At 44.4% G+C, this 26,065-nt stretch overlaps 1 protein-coding gene across 2 annotated transcripts in view; it reads left to right on the forward strand.

The window, feature by feature from the left end:
* Window positions 1–26,065, forward strand: part of EHHADH (enoyl-CoA hydratase and 3-hydroxyacyl CoA dehydrogenase) — a 117,168-nt gene that overhangs the window by 1,329 nt on the left and 89,774 nt on the right. The window contains exons 2-3 of one of the 2 annotated variants that reach the window (XM_077448445.1): window positions 18,224–18,315; window positions 25,776–25,879. In XM_077448445.1, the coding sequence (XP_077304571.1) occupies window positions 18,242–18,315; window positions 25,776–25,879 (178 nt within the window). In that variant the 5' untranslated portion in view covers window positions 18,224–18,241. Of the gene's footprint in view, window positions 1–18,223; window positions 18,316–25,775; window positions 25,880–26,065 lie in introns of those variants that run through there. The other variant, XM_077448446.1, reaches the window with a different exon arrangement.

The following is a 26,065-nucleotide window of genomic DNA, read 5'->3' on the forward strand; positions in this document are numbered from 1 at the left end:
CTCTCTCCCCTCTCTCCCCTCTCTCTCCCCCATACACGCGATATGAAAATCGGAAGTAAAATTTTGTGCAACACACGATCTGCCAATTTTCGGATCATTAGTACGGTGCTTTTGGCAGACAAAAGCTGAATGAATACATACAAAACAATTCAACACATTATGTCACTTCTGACGTTGTATTCTTTCGTACGAAATTTTTCATTTGGTGAATAACCTCTTCACTTTCGACACAAGAATAGCATGCAACAAAAACGGACGTTCGGTTGCCTGAAAATCTCGGTGTAAATCCAGGAACTGTTAAAATGATGGCAGCCAGACTCAGGGGAGGGAGATTTCAAGTACAGAATCACAGTATATAGAAAATAATATGCAAAGTGGTTGGAGGGAAGCTTCAGAATGGCAAAGATATTTTTGTAATGCCGCGTACACACAATCGAATTGTCCGGCAAACAATCCGCTGGACTTTCTAATGAACGGACTTGGCCACACACGGACACTCCGAAAGTCCAGCGATTTCTAACGCGATGGCGTACAGCATGTACGACGGGACTAGAAAAAGGAAGTTCAATAGCCAGTAGCCAATAGCTTCCTTCTCGTACTTGCTTCTGAGCATACGTCATTCTTAGTCCGCCGGACTAGCACACTGACGAACGGATTGTCCGCTGAACGCCAAGTCCAGCAGACAAATTTTGAGTCAAAACTGCTTTCTAAGTCCGTCGGACTTTACGATGAATAAGTCCGCTGGAGCCCACACACGATTGAATTGTCCAGCGTAATGTGGTCCAGCGGAAATTCGATCGTGTGTGAGCAGACTGCAGTTCCTTTTTTCATTTTTTTAGCACAAGCAAAGGCATCATACAGGACTGCATTGTTATCAGTGCACACTGAATCTGAAAGAAAGAAATGTAACAGACTAAACAAAGACAACGTGGAAATGAAATTGATACTTAAAGGAGTTGTAAACCCTCACACTTTTGCACATTAGGCCCCTTTCACACATAAGGACCGTTCCTCCATTTTTTTATCCATCCCTTGACGGATGAAAAACAGACATCAATGCATGTCTATGGAAAAAAATCGACAACAACAGATGATCATCTATTTTCATCCGCTTTCGTTAACATCTGTTTTATTGAATGGATGGATTTTTCATCTGTCAAAAAAACAGATCGAAGGAAAAGCGGATCGAAACTGACAAACTGAGAGAGACAGGGCAGGAGTAGAGCAATATACACAGTGAGGGGGCAGTCTGTACAGACAGGCTCCCTCACTTGCCGGCGCTGATTGTCATTATCAGCTTTTAAATGTAATTCCCATTATTTTTCCCCCTATATTCTGGGGCAGGGAAAGACAGGAGAGGTGAAGATCAGTATATACAATGAGAGAACGAATGACAGCTCCTTCCTGACTGTTAGGTATTAAAGAAAAAGCCAACAATTACATTTAAAAGCTGACAGTGACAGTCAGCATCAGCAAGTGAGGGAGCCTGTCTGTACAGACTGCCCCCTCACTGTGTATACTGCTCTTCTCCTGTCCCCTCCTTTGCAAATACTGCCTCCCCCCCCCCCAAAGAGGACCTGTATGTTTCCCCGATTCTAGTGCAGAGATAGAGCTGTCAAAATAAAAATAAGGACATTCCACAGCGCAGAGAGATAGAGAAGAGATACAATGTATCTCTCCTTCTTTTAGATCAAAGGTATGAACTTTGGACTGTAGATGAGCTCAGTTTAACAACTTAATGTGGTTGTAAACCCGTTCCACTTAAAAAAGGAAAAAAAAATATGCACGACAAAGGCATAGTGAGCTAGTATGCATAGCATACTAGCTCATTATGAAATACTGACTTTAGATGTAAGCCCCGCAGCGGTCCTCGTACACTTGTTCGACCGGCGACATTGATCCCGGAGTTATTTCTGAGGAGCCGTGATGACATCTGCATGCGCACGGGAGCTGCTAGTAACGGCAAATCAGCTGAAGCAACGGCACGAACGTTGCTTCAGTGCACATGTGCCAATGACATCGGCATATGCTGATACAGGGGATATCTCCTAAACCGTTAGAAGGGCGGGCACCAAGTCCCGCTGTCTGTGTCAATGAATGCAACAGCAGGACTCAAGAGCATGCCCGCATGAGTACCCCCATGAAAAGCAGCTCTCCGTGGGGGCAAGCTTTCTTTATTTTATAAACAATGGCTTGGGGATCCAGTTTGTATGATGAGGCCACAATTTAGTGCACATGGAACAAGATTAGAGATTTTTTGGGATAAATTCTAGTGTCTCTTTCGCAAACTCTGGATAGAAGTTACAGGTGCAGAAAAATTGGGCTTTGGGTGTTGGTGGTGCCTTCACACCGTAACCCTATAGAGGTACTATTGATGAAAGCAAGAATTGACCTTGCTGTCAAAAATTTTAATGATATGCGCCTATCAAACAGGTGTGGAAAAATTGGTCCTTGGGTATTAATTTTGCCCATGAAACCTATACCAAAATGTTTCTTTACGATAAAATCAGCACCTACAAAGCTAGACAGCCTAGATAGTCTTGCACAGATTCCACATCCCAAAGACACTTAATCTGCAACATCGGCATCAGGGGCTTGATAGCTGCTGCTAATCCAGGAATGATTCATTTTGATAAATGTAAGCCGGACAACAGAGTCTGTGGACAGACATACTGTTTTATTTGTCACAAAACCTCTGGTAGCACTGAATGGCTGTTCAGGAAGAACACTGGATGCAAGGCAGCCCAGCAGCTCGGTTACATACTGGGCAAGTTCGGGCCAGTGGTTTATTCTCATGACATAGTAGATCATCAACTGGAAAGCTCTCCATGTCTGTTTTCACCTCTAGATAGTCTCCCACCATATGATGCAGATGCTGCCGATGGGATGTGGAAGCTGATAGCCCTGGGCACTGAGGACTAAAAATGTTTTTAAATGCATCACTGATGTGGCCCCCTTCACCACCACTCCTCTCTTGATCGATGACACTGTAACTTAACAGAGTCTAGAAAGGCATTACATAAACTCCTCTTTAAAAGTTGCCTTCAAGACATTTCATCCTCTGCTCCCTCTGTGAGGACAGGATGACTTCTGAGACTTTCCCCTTAAAATGGTGCCAGCCAATAGTGGTCCTTCTCCTTGATGCCACAACTTCTTGGGTCCTTTCACAGGCTTTGAAGAATAAGGGAACCCATGCACCACAAGTTTGCGGAGGCATGAGAAACAGAGTCCTCGGGGTCACTGAGGATTACAGTATCTGAACCTGTTTCCCCCCAGCCATGTACTACTCCCAATGATTCTGGGGATCTCTTAACCATCTCTTAAGGTTTGACGTATGTCTTCCCATGCTCAATGCCTCCAAAACTGCCATCATCCTCCCCCACTTGTGTGTTCTGCTGCATCACAAGAATGGTGTCTGAATAAAGCTAGCCTTAAGAGGAAAGGAAGTCCTCCTTTTCCTCCCCCTGCTCTGCCACAAGTGTCATGTCCATAATGCCACTCAGAGTCTGCTCCAGCAGGAACACAACAGGGATTGTGTCGCTGATGCGTGCATTGTCATGCCTCACCATCTTTGTCGCCTCCTCAAATGGTCACAGTACAGTGCATGCATCCTTTCTCAGCAGCCATTGGCCATTGGCGTGGGAAAAAAAAGCAGAGCCGGCCTGGGCCTGTCGTTGTGCCATACTCACATAGGTACTTATTGATGGCCCTCTGCTGCATAACCAGCCACTGTAGCTTTACTAAAGTTGAGTTTCACCTGAGCTGGGGGACCCTGGGGGTCGCGACCTGGAGCCAGTTGCAGCCAAGTCCATCCTCACCACTAGAGGCGCTGGTGAACACCTGCTGGCTCTTAGACTCTGCGCCCCAGGGAATCTTACGCTCTAACCCCATTGGGATCTGTCCCCCATCTGCAGCAGTCAGCCGTAGGGTCCACAACCTTGCGGTGCACTCCTAATCCCTACGTGTGCATCTGTCACTTCGCCTCTAGGTGACCTGACACAGGGGTTGTAAAGCCAGTAGCTTTGACAAGATTTCATTTAGACACTGGGCATGTGGGTGGCAGTGACTGGATTTTTTTTTTTTCGCTGCAGCAGCTGGGGCAGCAAAATTTGCCTGCTGTAGTCTACAGCTGGTGGTGTGCTGCTGGCAGACGTGCTGCAATGACCTGTGACACCCTTCACTATACCATCATCCCAGTTAGTGTGGGCTGCTGAGAGGTCATGAGATATAGTGGGGGGGAAAACCTGAAAGTTGAGGACTAAGGAGGAGCTGAATTGCACCCCTTTTGTGTGGCTTTCAGGTGCTCTTGCAAACGGGCTGAACGGTGGGTGGTTAAATGCCTTGTCAAGCATGTGGTACCCAAATGGCTGGTGTTTTTGCCATGCTTGATCTGCTTGAGGCATAGTTTGCATATACCAACAGTGCGATCTGCTGCATATGTGCCAAAAATAGTCCCAGAAAGCTTAGCTGTGGGAAGCGGGCCGGGAAATAACAGATCTACAATGTGATGGAATAGGGTGGTGGCTGCTCTCTAATCTTGCATGATGGCTGCCTTGTTTGGGTTGTGCTTCACCATCAATTTCCTTCTCTGCTCTGATCTGGCAAGTTGTGTCAGTGACCTCATTATCATCACCATCAACCTCTCCATCCCCGTCATCACTAGAGCCAACTTGGCAATACACTGCGCCTGGGGGAATATGACTGCCAATTTATTGTTTACCAGTGTTCTCTCCCCTCTGTAAGCTCCTACCTCCCGCAACCTCAGAACCAAGTAATGCCTGTGCATCATCAAGGAGCAAGTAGCTGATGCAGTGTTCAAATATCTCAGCTGACTCCTCCATGCATGATGCTAGGGCTATGGCAGGAGTGGCTGTGCACAAGGAGGCAGAATAAGCCACTCTCACAGCTGGGGTGGACTGCGCACTAGTCTCTGCTTGGATGATGGAGGATGAGAATAGTTTAGTAAGCCAGTCCACCATCTCCTCTGCATGCTGTGGCTGGATAGCACGGGCAACATCACTACACAGAGGAAATTGTGCCATGCCTGAGGACTGACCACGTCTACCTTTCATGCTGCTGGCCCTCTCACAATGCCATGGGAACGTCTACCTCTCCTTGTTGGCCTCCCAGACATGAGGGGGGGGGGGGGGGGGCTTATTACCGAAATGTAATAGAGAAGGGAAAAGTGTACTTGGATGTACTTTAATCAATGGAAAGTGGTGCTTGGTGCCCTCTAACTTGATTACTCACTACACAGACACTCCACTGACACACTACAATATACTGCAGTAAAACTGCACTGACTCACTTCAATATACTGCAGTAAAACTGCACTAATGCAATTCATTATACTGCAGTAAAAGTGCACTAAGGCACTTCAAGATACTGCCAGGAAAAAAAGTGCAATAATGCAGTTCAATATACTGCAGAAAATGTGCACTAGCGCACCTCAATATACTGCAATAAACATGCACCAACGCATGTCAATCTACTGCAGGAAAGGTGCACTAATGCACGACAATATACTGCAGTAAACGTGCACTAACGCACTTCAATATACTGCAGGAAAGGTGCACTAATGCACATCGATATACTGCAGTAAACCAGCACTAATGAACTTCATTATGCTGCCATAAAAGTGCACTAAGGCACTTTAATATACTGCCGGAAAAGTGCACTAACATAGTTCAATATACTGCTGTAAATGTGCACTAACATACCTCAGTATACTGCAGCAAACATTCACTAACGCACCTCAATTTACTGCAATAAATGTGCACCAACACAGTTCAATAAACTGCAGTAAGTGTGCACTAATGTACCTCAATATACTGACGTAATTGTACACTAATGCACATCAATATACTGCAGTAATTGTGCACTAATGCACATCAATATACTGCAGTAATTGTGCACGAATGCACATCAATATACGGCAGTAAACATTCATTAATGCACGTCAATATGCTGCCGGAAAAGTGAACTAACGCAATTCAATATACTGCAGACAACTTCCACTAACACACCTCCAATGTACTGCAATAAACATGCACCAATGCAATTCAATATTGTCAGAAATCATGAATCAGACTGAGACAGAAGTACAGTTAAATTGCACTTATTATTATTATTATTATTATTATTATTATTAAAAAGGTAAACGTAGTCAAAACATAGCCAGAGTTGGGGAACCGGAATGGATAGCCAGACAAGCCAAAATGTCAGGGAGACAAAGAACAGCGTAGTACAACAGCAAGCAGGATCTGGAGCCAGAAAGAATGTTAGTGAAGCAAGTCTTTAACAGGAACATAGGAGAGCATCTCTAGAAAAGTGGCCAAGGCGAAGGCAGAGATAATTTGGGCTGCATGGCTTAAGTAGGCAGGACTGATGAGTAGGATATCAATAGGTAAGTCACTGTGGAGAGAAAGGAGCTGGCAATTAGCCGACAGCTCAGTAGCCAGCTTGGAGAAGGAAGCGCTGAGCCTAGCCCTGACAAATATACTGCAGTAACTGTGCACTAACACACCCCCATATACTGCAGTAAATGTGCACTAACGCAGTTCAATATACTGCAGTAAACGTGCACTAACGCACCTCAATATGCTGCAGTACATGTGCACTAATACAGTTCAATATACTGCAGTACAGTAAGTGTGCACTAATGCACGTCAATATACTGCAGTAAACGTGCACTAATGCTCCTCAATATACTACAGTACATGGGAACTAATGCAGTTCAATACACTGCAGTAAGCGTGCACTGACGCACGTTGTCAGCGAAATTGTGGCCGTACGCAGAGCACACAGCCAAATCTCCTGTTTCTAATAATAACATTTCCGTCTTAATTATATAATACTTCTTACCTTCCAACCCATTCATCCCAATGAACAGACAGGACCATCCTTCTTACGTTCTCAGTTCCATGCTTATGCCCCCCTTGGGGCCCAACGTCGCCTTTTATTAGCTCCCAAAGAATGACAAACAGGAAGTGCTTGCCCACAACAGTAAAGCACTTTCTCAGTACAGAAAAGGACATACATTAAAGGGGAGCGCACTCACAAGAGGAAGTGCACACACCCCCTTTTAGTCAGCATGGAGCACAGACTATAGTGTTTTCAAAGTAAACAGTATGGAGTGAGCTCATTCTAATGGTTCTTAAAAGCTTGAGACAATCTGCAGGGACATTGCTACTGGTGTTGTTAATATACGGTACGAGTATATTAACAAGGCAGGTACCAATGTCCTCTTATTAAAGCAGATATGTATCCAAAAAGGGATATCGTAGCCACACAGAGATAAAATAATATGTTTATCTCGATATGTGGACTTGGCTTCTCTAATGCGCATAGTCATTTGAAGGTAAGAAGCCCAGCTCATTGCGCTTGGTACCTACAAACCAACAAACATCCATAGACACAGAGAACAAATCTCAAATCCGATGAGAAGGTTTTCATACTGACCGTTTTTACCACTGGTCTCGATTTGACCCAAGTGCACTCTGCTAGAGTGCTCCTTGATCAACCAGACACATGGAGACGGATGACGATCTATAAAACACACATCCTAGAATAAAATGTTATACAATCAAATTTTCCACAACAGTCCTTCCTTTTTTGTCATATGCTCCCATGTGTCCCTCGATGAATCTTCTTACACCTGGAAATGAATCAGTCCTTACAGTCCATATAAGTCCATAAAAAGGAAAACACGGCTTGACATGTACATTCTTTTCTTCAGGAGGGATGACATGGTGAGCTGCAGTAGTCGCTGGTCGGTCTGGGATCCTCTGTGTCTTGTTCCTGGGTCGGGCTTCTTGGGCATCTCATTGAGGAAGATGTGCTCATCTTCTCCGGTCACGTGTCCAATCAGGCCACAGTAGAACGGCATATAGAAGAATAGAAATAAAAACATGAGTAAATATATACCCCTACTTCCTTCAACTATGATCTGCTGCAACAATAAAAATGAAATGCCCCCAGATTCCCAGACCCTTAAAAGGATTCCAACCTTCACTAGCTATAGCTCTGCCTTTTAGGTTTCTTAGCCTTATCCATATGGGCCTGAACTTTTTCACCAGTATCCCCGATCCAGGTATAGCAATCTTTACTTATGAAATCCCAGGAACCACCCTTGGATTGTGGGAACTTCCTTGTAGCTTCAACAGTTACATGAAAACATCCCAACACGATCTGCTGTGTCCATCCTGCAAGAAGGGGAGTTGCATATCTCCATGTGCCAAAGTTTCCCGCTTACCGGAAATTTCTACAGTTTGAAATTTAAAATGATTTTTTCAATCGTGGCACTGCCATCTGGCTTAGCCACAGCACTACAAGTGTTCTGAAAGATTCTGGCACCTCCTTTATCCAGGTTAAGGGCTCAAGGCATAACGGTCCTAGCCTATTAAAAGGATCTACTTTTAATAGCTCATTCAGTCTCAGGTCTAAAAACAGAGTCGGATCTCAGCTGTAGATATCTGAAATCTCTAGGTTGGATTCTCAGCCTCGGAAGATTCTCCTTAAAATCATCAAGGAGGTTACTTGGGGGCTGGTTATAGATACTATACAGAAGAAGGTATTTTTATCCCAGACAAGAATCGGTTCCATTGTAGGACTAATTCAACTTATCAGGATAAAGGAAAATTCCTTCATTCGGCTGCAGGAGATTTTTAGAGGAAATGGTGGCCTCCTTCAGGGACGTCCTTACGTGCAGTTTTATTCAAAGACTGCTTCAAGACCCCATCCTGTCGGTTTGGAAGAAAGAATTCTCAGGCCTTGTTTGTTTCCAATATGCTTGGCTCCCAACATAGGTCAGAGCCTAAATTGGTGGTTATTATCCAGTAGGAGGGAAAATCTTTATCCTGCATGGTGTTAACAACAGATGGCAGCCTTCTAGGCTGGGGAGCAGCCCTGGAAGAAGATTCTGTCCAGGGGAGATGGTCCAGGTTAGAGGACCTTGCCTATCAACTTTGTTGGAAGTTTCAGGCAGTACATCTGGCCCTAGAATCTTGGCGGTCAGATTATGGGGCTGTCCTGACAGGAATCAGTCTGACAGAGCCACGACAGTGGCTTACATCGACCACCAGGGGAGGCACGAGAAGTCGTGCAGCCTAAAAAGAGGTGAATAATGTTCTAGCTTTGGCAGAACTCAACACTCCTTGACTATCGGCAATTTTAATATTTCAGGCATACTACTTGAGACGCCAACAATTAATTATTTCCGGGAGAAGGATCTCTTCACCCTGACATCTTCCTAGCAATAGATCAGATGGGGTACTCCGGACATGGACCTATTCGCGTCCAGATTCATTAATATGGTCGACAACTTTATGTCAAACGAGGGGTCTGCTAGCAGGCGGAACAGATGCATAAAGCCCCGTACACACGAGAGGACTTATGTCCGACAGACTTCCGAAGGAGTTCCGTCGGAGTTCTGCTGGAATTCCGACAGAGTTCTGACAGACTTTTCGGCTGAGCGGACTTGGCCACACACGATCACACTAAACTCCGACGAATTCGAACGTGATGACGTACGACTGGATTCGAATAAGGAAGTTCATAGCCAGTAGCCAATAGCTGCCCTAGCGTCGGTTTTAGTCCGTCGGAGTAGCATACACACAAGCAAATTTTTCGAAGGGACCGGGTCCGGCAGGGTTCCTTCGGAAAAATTTGAAGCATGTTCCATATTCTAAAGTCCTTCGGACTTTGGCGAGTCAAAAGTCCGTTGCAGCCCACACACGATCGAATAGTCTGACGGACTCAGTCCGTCGGACTTTGGATGTTGAAAAGTCCGCTCGTGTGTACGCGGCATTAGTCTTCCCAGGGGATCAGTTTTCACTGATCTATGCATTTCCTCCAGCTCTGCTACTTCCGCGCCTTCTCTGCAGGATTAAGCAGGAACAGAAGTAAGTGATTCTGGTGGCCCCAGATCTTAATTTATCGAGATCATAAAGAGGGCAGTAGAAGTCCTTTGGACTCTGCCATTATAGCCAGACCTTCTTGCACAAGGTCTGGTATTTCATCCTACTTTACGGAAAAGGAGTTTAACAGGTTTGACTGTTGAATCCCACTCTATAAAAGATTGTGGGTTATCTCCTTCAGTAGTGTCTACTTTGACTAATGCCAGGAAGCCGGCTTCCAGAATCACTATAGAATCTGGAAGGCATAGGTTTTTTGGTATGGATACAGGGGTTGGCACCCCAGGAAGTATGTCAATAGGTAGCATTCCTGCATATGGGATCTGAAATGAAGCTGGCTTTGACTTTTATCAAGAGCCAGATCCAGGCCGTGTCGCTGTCTTTTCCTATGGCCTCTTGCTTCCTACTCTTGGTGCATAGCTTATTCAGGGGTTAACGCGGTTTATCCCCCTATCAAGGCACCTTTAAATCCTTAGGATTTAAAATTGGTCTTTTCGGCTTTGCTGAATCAGCCTTTTGAACCTTACAAGAAATTCTCTTGGTTCTTTGACAAGAAAGATACTCTTCTAGCAGAAGAAATGGCAAGCAAAAAAGATTATTGGAACTAACGGCTCTGTCTTGTAAGAGCCATATTTCATCATGCATAAGGATGAGGTGGTTTGATGTGCTCATCCTGAATTCTTACCAAAAGTGGTAACAGGTTTTCATTTAAACCAAGATATATTATTCTTCCTTCTTTCTCCCCAGATGCCTTAAGCTGGGGAAGAAAAAGCACTACAGTCTCTTGATGTAGTAAGAGCGATCAGAGTTTATTTAAAGGCGACCGCTCAGGTTCGCAAAACACAGGTTTTATTTGTACTGCCAGAGGGTCCAAGATATGGACAGGCAGCGTCAAGATCCACTATTTTCCAAATGGATTTGTCAAGTGATTGATCAAGCTTCAGCTTAAAGAAGAAAATTCTTCCTTCTCATATTAAGAGCACACTCATCCAAGGTGATTAGTCCCTCTTGGGTGGTGCATCATGAGGCCTCTATGGCTCAGATCTGTAAGACTGCAACTTGGTCTTCGGGTCATACGTTTATCCGATTTTATCAAATCGATATTAAAGCTCATGAGGCTATTGCCTTTGTGCTCAGCATACACTGCAGGCTGCAGTATGAGTCCTCTGGCCTCCTGTTTCCTTGATTCTATCTCCCCCCTTCAGTTGCCATTGCTATGGGACATCCCATATAGTTATTACTATGGCTCTGTGCCCCCGGATGCAAGAAAAGAAAATAGGATTTTTAAAACTGCTTACCTGTAAAATCCTTTTCTTTGATGTACATCAGGGGACACAGAGGTCCCTTCCTTCTTCTTATACACTTTGATTGCGTGGCTACAAAACTCAGGACTCCCAGTAATGGGAGGGGTTATATGGGGGAAGTTCACGCCTTAAGGGGCGTGCCAGTGTCCAGCATCTGATATGCCGATATAACCCATATAGTTATTACTATGGCACTGTGTCCCCTGATGTACATTTTACAGGTAAGCTGTTTTAAAATCCTATTTTTTTTCAGCAGGGAAAGGGATGCTGGTCAGAGTTGATGGGAAGATGGATGGGGCCAAATGCAGGGCAATCTTAGAAAATCTGTAAGCGTCTGAAAAAGACTTGAGACTGTCAAGGCTGGCTTAGCCCTTCCTCCTCTGGGCTGGCCGCTCAGCGGTCGGCTAATTGCCAGCTCTCTTCTCTCTCCACAGTTACCAGCTGTTCCCGATGATGCTCGCCTGACCTGCCTATTTAAAGCCTTCCAGCTCATCTCTCCATTGCCTTTACGTTGGTCACATCACAAGGAACAATCTCCTGCTGTTTGTTTCAAGACTGGCTTGCTGACATCCTTCCTGGCTTCTTATGCTGCTTGCAGTTGCTCTCCTTGGATCCCTGACTTCTGGACTGGCTGATTACGCGATCTGGTTTATGAACTTTGGACTGGCTGACTACCCAATCTGGCTACTGGACTCTGGCTATGCTTGACTACGCTTTTTTCTATTTACCTTTTTTATTTTTAATAAACAAGTGTGATTTGATTGTACTTCTGTTTCAGTCTGTTTCATGGTTCCTGACAGTACGTGAAGGCCATGAATTCAGAAGATACAGTCAATCCACTGGTTGGTAATATTTTTTCCAGATTGGATGAGCAAGATCACCGCATGGATCAGTTTGCCTTGGCGTTACAAACACTCCTGAATCGCATGGCTCACCTGGAATCCCCCCACGGTGGCTGCTCCGGTACAATCTGAGTTGCAGGCCATTCCTGCTGCTGTGTCAGTCTCTGTGCAGGCACCCGCCTCGAGTATTACCTCTATAAGAGGTATGTCTGGTTCTGCTCCGCTTCCCCAGCGATTTGGGGGCGATCCAGTTCAATGCAGAGGGTTTCTCAATCAGGTTGAGATATACTTCGAAATGCTGCCCCAGGCATTTCCCACGGACAGAAGCAAAGTAGGTTTTGTGATATCTTTGCTTTCCGAGAGAGCCTCAGCCTGGGCTAACCCTCTATGGGAGACACAAAAACCTGTTGTCTTGAGTTACCCTCAGTTTGTGGCCTCCTTTAAAAGGGTTTTTGACGTTCCCGCACGCTCCGCTTCTGCTTACAAGTGCCTCATGTCCATAAAACAGTACGAGAACTGTTGCCGACTACGCCATTGAATTCCGTACTCTGGCAGCAGAGGTTGCTTGGAACAATGAGGCCCTCATGGCTGCTTTTTCTCATGGTCTCTCGGATTCCATCAAGGATGAGATAGCAGCCCGAGATATACCCACTGAGCTGGAGAGCTTGATCTCGTTTGCCATTCTCATTGACTCCAGCCTCAGAAAAATACTTTTTCTTAAAGAGGAAGTAAACCCTGATGGGTTTACTTCCTCTTTCATTCCCTGCAAAGGCAAAGCATAATGGACTACTATGCATCGCATAGTAGTCCATTATGTGTCACTTACCTGACACAGGAGCCAGCGATGTCACCGCTGTCCCCTGTAGTCCGGCGCATCCATCTTCTTGGTGGGTCTCGCAGCTCTGCCGTTGTCATTTGGCGAAGCCGCGATGACGTCACTCCCACGCATGCACACGGGAGCCAACACGCGCGGCATCTTCGTCATTGATGATGCCGCGCTCAGTGCGCCCGTGCGCCGCTGTCTACGGCGCATGCGCCGTAGACAGCGGTGCCTGTCTTCGGGCAAGGTAGGTTTAGGAGATATTTCTTGGACCTACAGGTAAGCCTTAATCTAGGCTTACCTGTAGGTCAAAGTAGTTTGTAAGGGTGCTTGCGGAAGCCTTCTGTACGTTTGCCTCTGAGTTTTGTAGTCCCACCCATGCCTCCCTCACCTCCCATGCCTCCTGGTACCGAGTTGGTCAGCTAAGATGAACCCATGCACCTGGGCTTCACACGTCTCTCTGTGGATGAGAGAGCCTTTAGGAGGAGGAAGAGATTGTGCCTTTGCTGTGGCCAGGCAGGTACACTGAATAGCTCCTAAACGTGCACGGTTTAGGACAGGGGTAGGCAACCTGGAGCCCTCAAGCTGTTGTGAAACTACATTTCCCATGAGGCATTGCAAGGCTGGCAGTTACAATTACTCCCAGAGGCATGATGGGACTTGCAGTCCTGCAACAGCTGGAGGGCCCCTAGTTGCCTACTCCTGGTTTAGGAGATATTCATACTGGAGGAGGGATTTGGGGTCTTTTAGACTTTAGTTCTCTCCATAAAGAGTACCTGTCTCATGCCTATTGCTGTTTTGCTTGTTACAGCAATAAAAGTGAAAAAAAAATGAAAGCAATAAAAATAAATAGATAATTTTTTAAAGCAAAGCCCCACCACCCGCATGCACGTGCACAAACACATCTAGCACCCTCTACCAATATGTAGGTGCTAGTAATAGTTTTTTTTTTTTTTCACTAGGAACTGTCAGCACAGGCAAATTTAGGCAGGCCTATGCTGCAAGCTAGGCTTATCTGTTTTGATCTGGGGGGCTGGGAGTGGTCAGAGTAGTAGTGGGTGTGACTACCTGTGCTCTAGTTCTGGGGCGCCTCCCTTGCTTCCAAGGAGAATGTTCTGGAAGAGGGGCAAGGCCTGGGACTAGAGTGGCAGGCATCTCATGTGGGAGCCCTGACCAATCCCCAACTGGTATTGGCGGGGGGCGGGCCTCCTATATAAGCTGAGGCAACATGCCACTGGGGGGGCGATGTCCACTGAGTGAAGTGGAGGATGGAATACTAGGCAGCTGCAGGAGGCCAACCCCATCTGGGAGGGGGGGGGGTGCGCCGATCACAGGAGGAGAGCTGTAAGGGAACTTTGCCTCTACATGGTTATTGGCAAAGTCTTTCTCATCACACGGCAGCAGAGCCGTGCAGAGGGGGAGGTGAAGCTGTTGGAACATATGGCTGGTCAAGTTCTCCATCTAGGACTCAGGGCAGTGGAAGGTCGGTGAGTGTTACCTCAGTGGAGGCTGGATGTGCCAGGGAGTCTGTGGGGGAACTTTGCTTCTACACGGTCAATAGCAAAGTCTTCATCATTTACAAGGTGAATGATGAGGAGTCCTGGATCAGAGGAGAGACTGTGGGGATATGTATCAAATCGATGTGGCCTGAGGGCACAGGATTTGCAAGCTGGGCTGGCTGGGAACAGTAGTCCACCATCAAACATGTGCTTTTAAACTACTGCACCTCCGGGGAGAGGTGCTGCAGACCTCTGGCCCAGTAGCTGTGAGCAATCAGAGCCAGCTTAAAGGATTTTTTCAGAGTAGGTCTGTACAGCTCACAGAAGAGGATGTGACATTACTTTACTTCAGAATTAAAGTCGAGTTCCGACGTTTTATTTTTTATATTTTTTCAAATACTGGAGCTGTTGACTTTTAACTCTTTTGCCGCCTTCCATATAGCAGAATGCCAGCGGCAAAGTGGTTTCAAAATCCTGACCAGGCGTCCTATGACGTCCTCAGGATATTGAGCCGCTGCACGCCCCCCGGGGCGCGCATCGCGGCGATCGTTATTGCAGGGTGTCAGTCTGACACCCCGCAACTATGATCTCGGTAAAGAGCCTTCGACTGACACTCTTTAGCACGTGATCAGCTGCTTTCAATCACAGCTGATCACAGTGTAAATAGGAAGAGCCGTTGATCGCCTTTTCCTCACTCGCGTCTGTCAGACGCGAGTAGAGGAGAACCTAGCTGCTCCATCCGACAGGGGCGGTCTGTGCTGATTGATTATCAGCGCAGCCCCCCCCCCCCCGAGGATGTCCACACTGGACCACCAGGTATGCCACCAGGGATGCCCAGCACCATGTATGCCACCCTAGACCACCAGGGATGCCAGTCAGTGCCCACAATGGTCAACACTGATTGGCATGCATTAGTACAATATATAATGTCGCCTATCAGTGCCCATCCATGCCGCATATCAGTGCCCATCCATGCTCATCCGTGCCGCATATCCATGCACATCCATGTCGCCTATCCATGCCAATCTGTGCCACCTATCAGTGCCCATCCGTGTCGCCCATCAATGCCACCTCATCAGTGCCACTTCATTGGTGGCACCTAATCGGTGCCCATCAGTGAAGGAGAAAACGTACTTATTTACAACGTTTTAAAACTGAAACAAATAAAAACGATTTTTTTTCAAAATTTTCAGTCTTTTTTTATTTTTTTATTTGTTTAGCAAAAAATAAACCATAGAGGTGATCAAATACCACCAAAAGAAAGCTCTATTTGTGGGAACAAAATGATAAAAATTTAGTTTGGGTACAGTGTAGCATGACCGCGCAATTGTCATTCAAAGTGTGACAGCACTGAAAGCTTAAAATTGGTCTGGGCAGGAAGGTGTTTAAGTGCCCTGTATTGAAGTGGTTAAAATATGGACACTTACCTGTCCAGCGCGCCCGCAATGTCGGCACCTGAAGCCGATCTGTCGATCGGCTCTCGAGTGCTGCCGCCGCCATCTTCGGTATGGGAATCAGGAAGTGAAGCCTTGCGGCCTCACTTCCGAGTTCCCTACTGTGCATGTGCGAGTCGGTCTGCACAATACGGACGGTCCCTGCTGTCTCTGGGATCCGTGTGTTTCCCAGCAGACAGTGGGGGGGGGGGGGGGGGTTGGGTGACAGTAAGTGGCACCGGAGGGGGGGAGGGTTCCGGTGAGCGGAAGTTCCACTTTAGGGTGGAGCTCCACTTTAAGCTTGTGCAGCATTAAAGAAGTTGTGCAGGGGGAAAGAAGTTCTGGGAAAATCGCTCTTACACAGTCAAGAACGATGTCCTCATCTCTCAGGCTGGGTTCACATTGCAGCGGTGACGAGAATCGGATGTGATCCACACCGCACTGCAGTGCAAATCACATCCGATCTCTGTGCGATGCAAGTTCAGCCATACAGATAGTATGGCTGAATTCGCATCGCACCCGGCCCAAACTCGCACAGGACCCTTTTTTTGGTCCGCAGCAGAATCGGATCGCATGGGTGTTCACACCATGCGATCCGATTCCTGTCAGAGGTTGCAGATCGCCCTGCGATATGCGAACTGATCTGGGGGTGTCATTAACGTTTCACTGACACTCCCAGCAGTTCGCATAGGGCAGTGTGAACTTCCGCCGGGAGGTATGCGATGCGGGAACCCGCAGCGGATTTGCGGCGTTCCCGCATCGCTGCAATGTGAACCCAGCCTTACACGGTAATAGATGGGGAATGCCTGGAAGCAATAGTCTGCGGTAGTTAAGCAGAGAAGCAAAAATCTGCATGGAGATGCAGGAAGAGAATCATAGCAATTAATACATGCACATCATCCCTTCTGGCTCTAATTATGTGCTAGTGTGTGAAATCTTTAAAGTATGATGGCAAATCAACTATCCTGTGGGCATTCCATATACCCTTTTCCTCAACTAAGTTGTACCCCCCAATAAACAAAAACAAAACTAGCAAAAGTCTATTAATTGGGGTTTATTTACTAAAGGCAAATCCACTTTGCACGGCAAGTGCACTTGTAAGTGCAGTCGCTGTAGATCTGAGGGGAAGCTCTGCTGATTTTATCATGTACAAGCAAAAATGCTGTTTTTTTTTTTTTTCTTACTTGGATGTCCCCCTCTGATCTACAGCGACTGCACTTCCAAGTGCACTTGCAGTGCAAAGTGGATTTGCCTTTAGTAAATAACCCCTATTTTCTCTGCAAGTGATGTATGGGAGTCTGGCAGCGTGGTGATTTGGTGGATGTCTGTTACTACCCTGTTTCCCCTAAAATAAGACCTAGCGTGATTGTCGGTGTTGGCTGCAATATAAGCCCTACCCTGTTTCCTCAAAAATAAGCCCTACCCTGAAAAGAAGACCTACAAGGACTTTAACTAGGGCTTATTTGGGGGGTAGGGCTTTTATTGCAGCCATCACCGACAATCACACTAGGTCTTATTTTAGGGGAAACAGGGTAGTGGCAACTACACCGCTACACACAGATCACCCCACATATGTGAGGTATCACCATGAATGTCAGATCATGGGCGGTAATAGCACCAGACCTGCTGTGTAAATCTCAAGTGGTAACCTGTAAAAGTTTTTATATGGCTACTACAACCTAAGTTGTTTGTTGCTGTTGCACGGGCATGCGCAATATTAAAGCGTGACATGTTTGCTATCTATTTACTGGGTATAACATCATCTTTAATATGTTACCAAAAAATGGGTTATGTATTGTGTTTTCTTTTTGCATTAAAATTCAAAAAAGTGTATTTTTCACAAAAAAAAAAAAAGCATTTGCAAAATAGCTGTGAGACATGAAAAAAAATAGAAAAATCCACCATTTTATTCTCCATGGCTTCTGATTTAAAAAATATATATGTTTGGGGGACCTATCTAGTTTTCTAGCAAAAAATACAGATTGTTACAAAAGTGTCAGAAAAAGGTTCGGTCTTCAAATGGTTATAGAAATTTTACAGGAAACAAGAAAGAAAACAGGAGAGGAAGGAAGAACAAGGGAAAAAGAAGAGAATAAAGTGAAGCGCTGCGTAAACTGTTGCCGCTATAGAAATCCTGTATAATAATAATAACTACTGCTACTGGAGAGATCTCAGTGCATGTGGAACTACAAGGCCCAGCTTAGACAATGCGATGTACTTTCACACTCAATATAAACAAAACAAAGCACGTGACGTGAGCCCGCAGTGCTGTCTAACATCCTAGTCCCACCCACTGAGCTTCGGATTGGACAGCTGTCATTAAAGTCAGCCCCGTGATTGGTTGAGGGAGAGGGGCGGATTTTCAAATGCCTTTTCACCTCTTTACAGTGCTGTACTTTGTTCCTGCATAGAACACTCACATTGTGAACATGGCAGCCACCAGGCGTCTGGCTAATACAGTGGCTGTGATCACCATCAACCACCCTCCTGTCAATGCTCTCAGGTAATCATAGTGCTAGTATTTGTATATTCGATTTATAACCCTCTGATCACTCCATAGCAACTCCTAACAGTCTTGTTTGCATTTTAAATGATCCTGCACATTTAATGGTCAGTACAGTCATTTATAAGTCTTTTTACTGAGCACACAGTCCTGTTTGAGCATGCCTTGTTTGTGTATAATATAAGGAAGAAAGGAGTACAGATTTCTGTAACCTCTGGGTGATCTGAGGACTAGTTTTCTTAATCTATGCTTGTGCTGGCTCTTGAAGTATTTAACTTGCCTAAGGCCCCATGCACACTGAGCATCTAGGCCCTGTGCGTCCAATCCCGGTGTCTTTAGTGTGGCCAGGAGGGACAGGTGTTGTGTCCAGTCCTGCAGCCTGGTTGTGATAGGCTGAAATATGCTGTGACTGGACACTGTACCCGTGTTTAGGGCCCTGTGCATTCTGGGATGCATGCCTACACCCAGAATCAGAATATTTTAGCCTCTGATAAACTTTTATAGGTTGCAGGCAGTGCGACTGGGCACACAAACATCAGGATTGGACGCACAGGCGCTAAACACCCAGTGTGGCCAAAGGGTTCATCATTAGGGTTGCTACCTCCATCCCTTTAAAACCAAACACATAATAATTATGCAGGGTCTGTGGCTGATTAAGGTGGTAATTAAACTTGGTGCCTTTATCTGCATTAAACTGGCCTCAGAACCTGTATAATTCATATGTATTAAGGTTTAACCCTTTTGCTGCCAGTGCTGTTTTTGCGGTTTTTTTTTTGCACACCTGTTTAAAAAAAAAACATTTTAGGCCTGACAATTACCCAAAACCCACAAACATTAAATGTTTTTCTGAAAGTAGATGCCCTAGAGGAAAAAAAAATGGGGGTAGTTGAATTTTTTTATTTTATTATTTATTTTATTATTTATTTTATTATTTTTTTTTTAATGTCACACGATATTACCGCAAAGATCTAGAAAACGCAAAATTTCAGTAAAAAAACACTAACGTGAATTTTAGGGCAAACCAATGCAATAAATTACTCACATTTTTGGTAAAATATAAAAGCTGAGGTTGCACTGGGTAAACAGATACATAACATTTTTGTGTGCCTGTGAAATGGCGCCAAACTTCAGTACCCTATATTTTCTATAGACGTTTTAAAAGCTCCCTAGGATTAGGCTTATTACTCGCTCTCCAGCATGCATGGCTATATGTAATGTGTATCGCAATCAACGGTCTTACATGTAGGCCCCCCTGATGTATATGGGGGGGGGATTTTATGTGCGTGGGTGTAACTTTTTTTTTTTTTTTTTTTTTTTTTTATTATGGCACAGGTTACAAAAAGTCCCCTCTGTAATGTTTTAAGGGACCGTTTGCTCGCTTTAATGAGATCTTCAGGGTCTAAAAGACCTTGCATGTCTTCTCTGTGCTCCGCCAAATGTTTTGCAAAAACATGATTTCCTGGCTGAGCTAGCCGGGGACACTGAGAGCTTGACCCAGAAGTGACATCAGAGATGTCAAATTCCAGATCACAAGAAGGGGAGGAGAGTAGGCGTGTATCTACTCTTCTCCTTCCCCTCCAGCTGCCGGCACCCGCCATGGAGCTCCCGGGCCTGCTGATGGGCAAGCAGAACCCGGTAAGCATGATCGGGCATGGGGGGGGGGGGGGGGGTGGCGCCAGTCCTGGGGTGTATGAGAGCGATCGGGCTGCAACGCAGCCACACAAATGCTCTCACCTGACAGGCAGGAGTCTGCCTGCCAGTTTCACCACTGGAATTGTGTGTAATGCCCACCGCTGTCAGGTCCGTACAACATACGGACCTGGCAGCGAAAGATTTAAAGTTGGGTTCACACTTATGTGAATTGGATGTGAGTTTCCCCTGCATCCAATTCGCATGAGAGGAGACTTTGACCGGCTCTCAATGGAACCGGTTCACACACCTTTGGGACAGCCGCGGTCTGCACTGGAGAAGGGTCCTGTGCGTCTTTGGCTCAGTTTTAGGTCTGAATTCAGACCTGATTTTCCCCTGAAATGGAGAACCGGGGTGCAACGGACCCCCTGCTGCGAGCCGTGGCTACAGTTGTATGAGCCCAGCTTACAGGGCATGATATGGACACCCTGTCCATCATGCCAGTTGAGCTGTGATGGTCTGCATAGATGAACGCAGGCTCAATGCAAGATGCACATAGAAGATAATTGTTTTTCTATATGGCTTGTTGACACCATAAAGTTTTTTTTTTTTTTTTGTTAATGCAAATTGCAGTGCATTATGTAGAAATATGCAGCAATCTGCCTCAACACAACTTTGTTGCATAAAATGCAGTGCACTGCACTACATCGCAATATGCGGTGGTGCATAGAGTTGAATATAATAATTTCTGTGTGTTTCATTTTACAGTTTGTATTTTGTTGCAATCAGTAATGGCCCCACATACATGTTTATTTTTCTTTTTTTCTTTTCTACATCACAATAGCATGAAACGTAGGTTATATGGGTTCCAATGGCATAGTTCATACTAGCATAGTGCAGCACTTTTCAGTTCCAGAAAAAAGTACAACAAGCTGCTTTTTTTTTCCTGCACATAAATGAACTGGAATGCACTAAAACACACCCTGAACAGACCTGGAGGATCTTTTTGTGGTGTGTAAACTGGCCCTCTGTGTCTCAGCCCAACAGTTCAGATATAAAACATAGGAAATGCAATATTTTTCAGTTGGGTGGTTAATTTTTAGGGTCCGTTAACATAAGTGTTGTGATAATGCATGGTAATGAATGACACACCCGTTTTGTGCATTTTATCTGGGTCACTATTTACAACTGATGCCCCAGTGCCGTTCATTTAAAGCATAAGTTCACCTTTTGTAACATGTTACCAGGGGTCAAGTCCTGGGAAAAAAAAATGTGGGAATTCACCCAAGATTCCCCACCCAACCTCAAAAATAAAAAAAAGTGTGTGTGTGTGTGTGATATATGCATTCTATTTGTATAAAAAAAGTCCAACATTTACTGTGACAGTTTACGAGGACACCTCCAAAATTCACATGCATTAAAAAAATAAATTCTAGAACAGATCTAACAACAAAATCATTTAACATGCTATACCAACAAAAAAACACAATGTGTTATAATGGTTCAATGCAGCCTCACCTGTGCCCATCAATGCAGCCTCACCTGTAGCCATCAATGCATCTTCCCCCTAGCCCATTGGAATTAGCAAAAATCAAAGCTGTCCTTCTCGGTGGCAGAGTGTAGCATGTGTAGTACGCTAGCACTGGTTAATAGATCATTGGGCACTCGCCAAGCTTACGCTGTTCAATTCCAGATTGTCAGACTCGGACTGACCAACACAGTTCTATACCACCAGGCAGCATTGAACACAGTGGGAGCGGCACCCGTAGTTCCGCCCACTGCTAGAGAGTAGTGGGCAGGACTACAGGTGCCACTCCCAGTGTGCTCAGTGCTGCCTGACAGGTTGGGCGGGACTATGGGCGACGCTCCTGCTGTGGTTAATGCTGCCTGGCGGTGTAGAACCATGTCAGTCAGCCCGAGCCCAACAATCTAGCGGTGAACAGCATGAGCTCGGCGAGTGCCTAATGATCTATTAACCCTTGCTGCAGTACTACACACACACACTACACTCCGCCACTGACAGGGACATCATCTTTTACACAAGAGGAGGAAGGAGGGCAGGGTCGGCCCCCTGCAGCCACAGCGCAAAGGGAACGTCGTTCCTGCTGTAGAAAAAGTACAGGAACAACATTCCCATGCGTTCCTGCAGGACTCGAGCCCTGCATGGTACACCCATAGTCAGGATGTAACGTATCCTGTTATGAACGGCCCCCGATCTGACAGCTGACAGGGATCTTCTCTCCTCCACTACCTGTCACAATTTTTCAAAAATGTGAGCAAGTGGGGCTCTGTCTCCCTGGCCGCACCTACTCGTTCAGTGTTTTGTGAATGGAAAAACTACAAGGTCCGGCAGCCTTTGCGGCTGTCGGCTTGTAGTTTTTCAAAGAATTTAAATGGCGCTGTGAGGGTTTTTATTCTCTCTTCCTGTCAGATTGTATTTGCTTGCCTGTACTTGATGTAGGGGCACACAGATGCACTGGCAGATCTGTAGGAGACCTGTATGGTGATCTGCTGATCGTTGGTGCAATGTTTTTTTTCAAAAAATAATAAAAGCACTTTTTTTTTTTTATTTTTTTTTTTACATGCTTAAAAAAAATAATGTGCATTTATTATTTTTTGTTAAAAGGTGCACTTCCCCTTTAAGAGCACAGTGTTGTCTGCATTTATGAGAAAATAACTGCTAGGCACATCCAAGCAAATGTAGAATTCCAAATGAATACACAAACATACAGTATTTTACATTATGGGTATACTGGTCAGATTATTATTACTGTCACACCCTCACAGGTGTGAACAGAGGCGACACTGGTCTCCTTTAAGTGCATATCTATAAAATGTTGAAACTATTGTTCATTCTTATCAAAGTAGTCCTGCCTTGAGATAAACTGCCTTTGTTGATTTGTTTCTAGAAATGCCTGTTGCCTGGCTTCAATAGATTCAGATAAGCTCATCTCAAACCAGCTTCCAGATCTGGACAGTCAGAAGAAAGTCAGCACAGTAGTTTAGGGGTTAGCATCCTTGCAGGATGTTTGCATATTCTCCCTGTGCTTGCATGGGTTTCCCCCAAGCACTCTGGTTTAGCAAAAGGCGCGGGGCTGGCATCTCTCAGTCTACAAATGTGCTGTATGTTGTCAGCCTAGCAGAGGACTTAGAAACCGAGAGTATTTCTGGAAGATCAACAAGTGATTTTTTTTATTTTTTTTTTTATTTTACGTTGCCTTGACATACGCTTTAAAGCAGGGTGGGGACAGATGAACTACTCCTTATTCATAGCTTAGGAGACAAGCTATTTTGCATATTAGTAGCTCTCTCAGGGTCTGCATCTGCAACAAATTTAATCCATTTTTATTTATAGCGCTAACCTAGTAAATAAAAATGTTGGTGCTGTGCAAAACAATATGAAAAAGCTGCCCCTTTTTCAAGTGAGCAAATCGCCCATGAACAAAACAAAAAAATATAAATGTCAAAAGTAAAAAATATATATAAATGGTATCACAAATAATTGAACTGTATTAAAAAAAATGCATATTCTCTCAAAGAAATCCTTAGAAAAGAGTCCACACACCAAAAGGAAAAATAGTGTAGTGACAAATGGTTCTTGGTTATCGGTGCTCCACCACCACTCCTATAGGAGAAAAACAAACTCGACCAGATAACTAAAATAAAAAAAGCTTTTGTAGAAACCCAAATCCTTAGAATGATGGAGTTGCATCAGGGAGGGATATTTCTTTCATCACATAGCGCAATATAGCCTGGGGAAACTAAATTGAGCACTTACATTTGTGGGTTCTAATATGCTAGCACCAACCTGTACAGCCAAACAGCAGAGGCACACACTGTTCCTAGAGCTCTCGGCGTGTACATCACTTATATTAAAAATATGTGATCTAACAACTTAAACCTAATTTATTTGATATTTAAGTATTTAGTTTTTTATACATCTCTACTAATTAGCTAAATAGAGTTAGGATTTTTATATCTACTGATTCATTTATTGATATGTTACTTATTAATTTTAAAGGGATATATATATATATATATATATATATATATATATATATATATATATATATATATATATATATATATATATATATATATATATATATATATATATATACATTTTTGTGGTTTGTTTGTGTAACTGTTGCATAAATGAGTAATTCATATTTGGAGATGCGACCCCATGTCACAGGTGCATATGAGCAGTGTATGTAAGCCTGATTTTTGGCAGGAATACTAATTGCACACCTGTGGGCTGGGTTCATAAATGTCCCAGGAAGGGAAGTCGGTGCTCAGACTTGGAGACAGCGCTGCCCGGCAGACAGGAACTCTGGCCTAGGAGTTTGGGAGGGTTCCAGTAGGAAACTGCTCCAGGAGAAGGAGTCAGGAGGTCTCGGAGTCTAAGACTGCAGGTGGCAGTCTGTGACTATGAAGCTGACAGTGCGTAAGCCAGGAGGCTATCGTTTGGTTATACAGTGATGGTGGAACCCCCCTGAGAGGAAAGATTACTGTTTGTTTGAACTTTTTTTTGTTACTTTTAAATAAAAGTGGGCTGCCATTACCTAAAACGCATTCTGGAGTGGCACGTTTCTGGAAAACTGCATGCATCACTTGAACCTAATCGCCCCGGATCGTCATACACCCCTATGTGATTGTAATAAAGGTAATATATTTCAGGACTTCAGGTAATTTTTAATATAAGTGATGTATGATGAGTGGCAACCAATTAGACTGCTCTGTTTTGGCCTCATTGGATTATATAAAGCTACAAGAAAATGGTGGCAAGCAAGCTTCTTGATGATGTGGAAACACTAAATGCATTGAGGCTGCACGCTTGCCGCACTGACGTCTCTTCCGGTATACCTGGTTCCAAACTCTTGAGTGTTGGAACGCACGCTGAGAGCTCTAGAAATGACATGTGCACTTTGTTGTTTGGCTGTACATGTTGGTGCTAGCATATTAGCACCCACAAATGCAAGTGCTCAATTTAGTTTCCAGTTTGTCCAGGTTATATTGTGCTATGTGATGAATCTTGTTTTTCTGAGCTTTTGCCTTTTACATGAGTCTAATGCCTCATACGCATGGTACGATTGTTGGCCAACCAAGCATCTGATTTTAGATCAGAAAAGTGTGTGTGCCAGGATCTTGACTTGCATACTAACGTTACACAGTTGTCCCACAAACATGAACGTAGTGATGTACTACGAGAAACTTCAGCTCTTGAGCGCCATCCTTTGGGCTCCTTCTGCTAATTTTGTGTTTGGACATTGATTCCGAGCATGCGTGTTTGTACTTTTGACTTTTGTACGACGGATTTGTGTACTGACCATACAAAAATCTGACATCAAACCGTCGTCCGACAATTTACTAGCCTGTCATCCAACATTTGCTGGCCGAAAGTTTGGACAACAGTTGTCAAAAGGAGCGTACTAACGGTAAGAGTTTAGGACAACAGTCTGTCAACAGAAAATCCCCTGCCAACAATCGTACCGTGTGTACGAGGCTTAAGGCTATATCAGCTGACGATACTAAGTTTAAAGAAATATCCCTCCCTGATGTAATTCCATCATTCTAAGGACTTTCAAATTGGCGCTGACCTTTTTTATAATTTTTTTTTTTTTTTTTTTTTTTTTTTAATGGGTAATTTGTTTGCTTGAAAAGGGGCAGCTTTTTCATATTGTTTTGCACTTGGGTTGCAATATATAGTTTGGTGCCATCACTTGTTAAAATATTTTTAAAACCTATTATTTTGGTATAGGTCACACTTGATGATAATTTTTTTTGTTTTTGTAAATCTTGTATTTTATTTATAAATTAATTTATTTTAGCTCATCAGTCCGCCATACATTGGTTGAAGAATTTAGCGAAGCCAGCAAAGATCCTAAAGTGGAGGCTATTGTGTTAAATGGATCCAATGGGAAGTTCAGTGCTGGTATGATTAATTCAGTTTCTTGGTTTACAGACTAGTACAGTTATTATTATTATTATTATTATTATTATTATTATTATTAAGAAAAAAAAAAAATATATAGAGCTCGCTCTCGCTCTCTCTTTTTTTTTTTTTTTTTTTATGTATTTATGCTATAGTAATATCTGGGATAGGTTCTCACATGGATCG

Source organism: Lithobates pipiens, unplaced genomic scaffold (assembly GCF_037356315.1).
Source record: "Lithobates pipiens isolate NorthernLeopardFrog02 unplaced genomic scaffold, aLitPip1_a1.2 Scaffold_22, whole genome shotgun sequence".
Taxonomy (NCBI): Eukaryota; Metazoa; Chordata; class Amphibia; order Anura; family Ranidae; genus Lithobates; species Lithobates pipiens.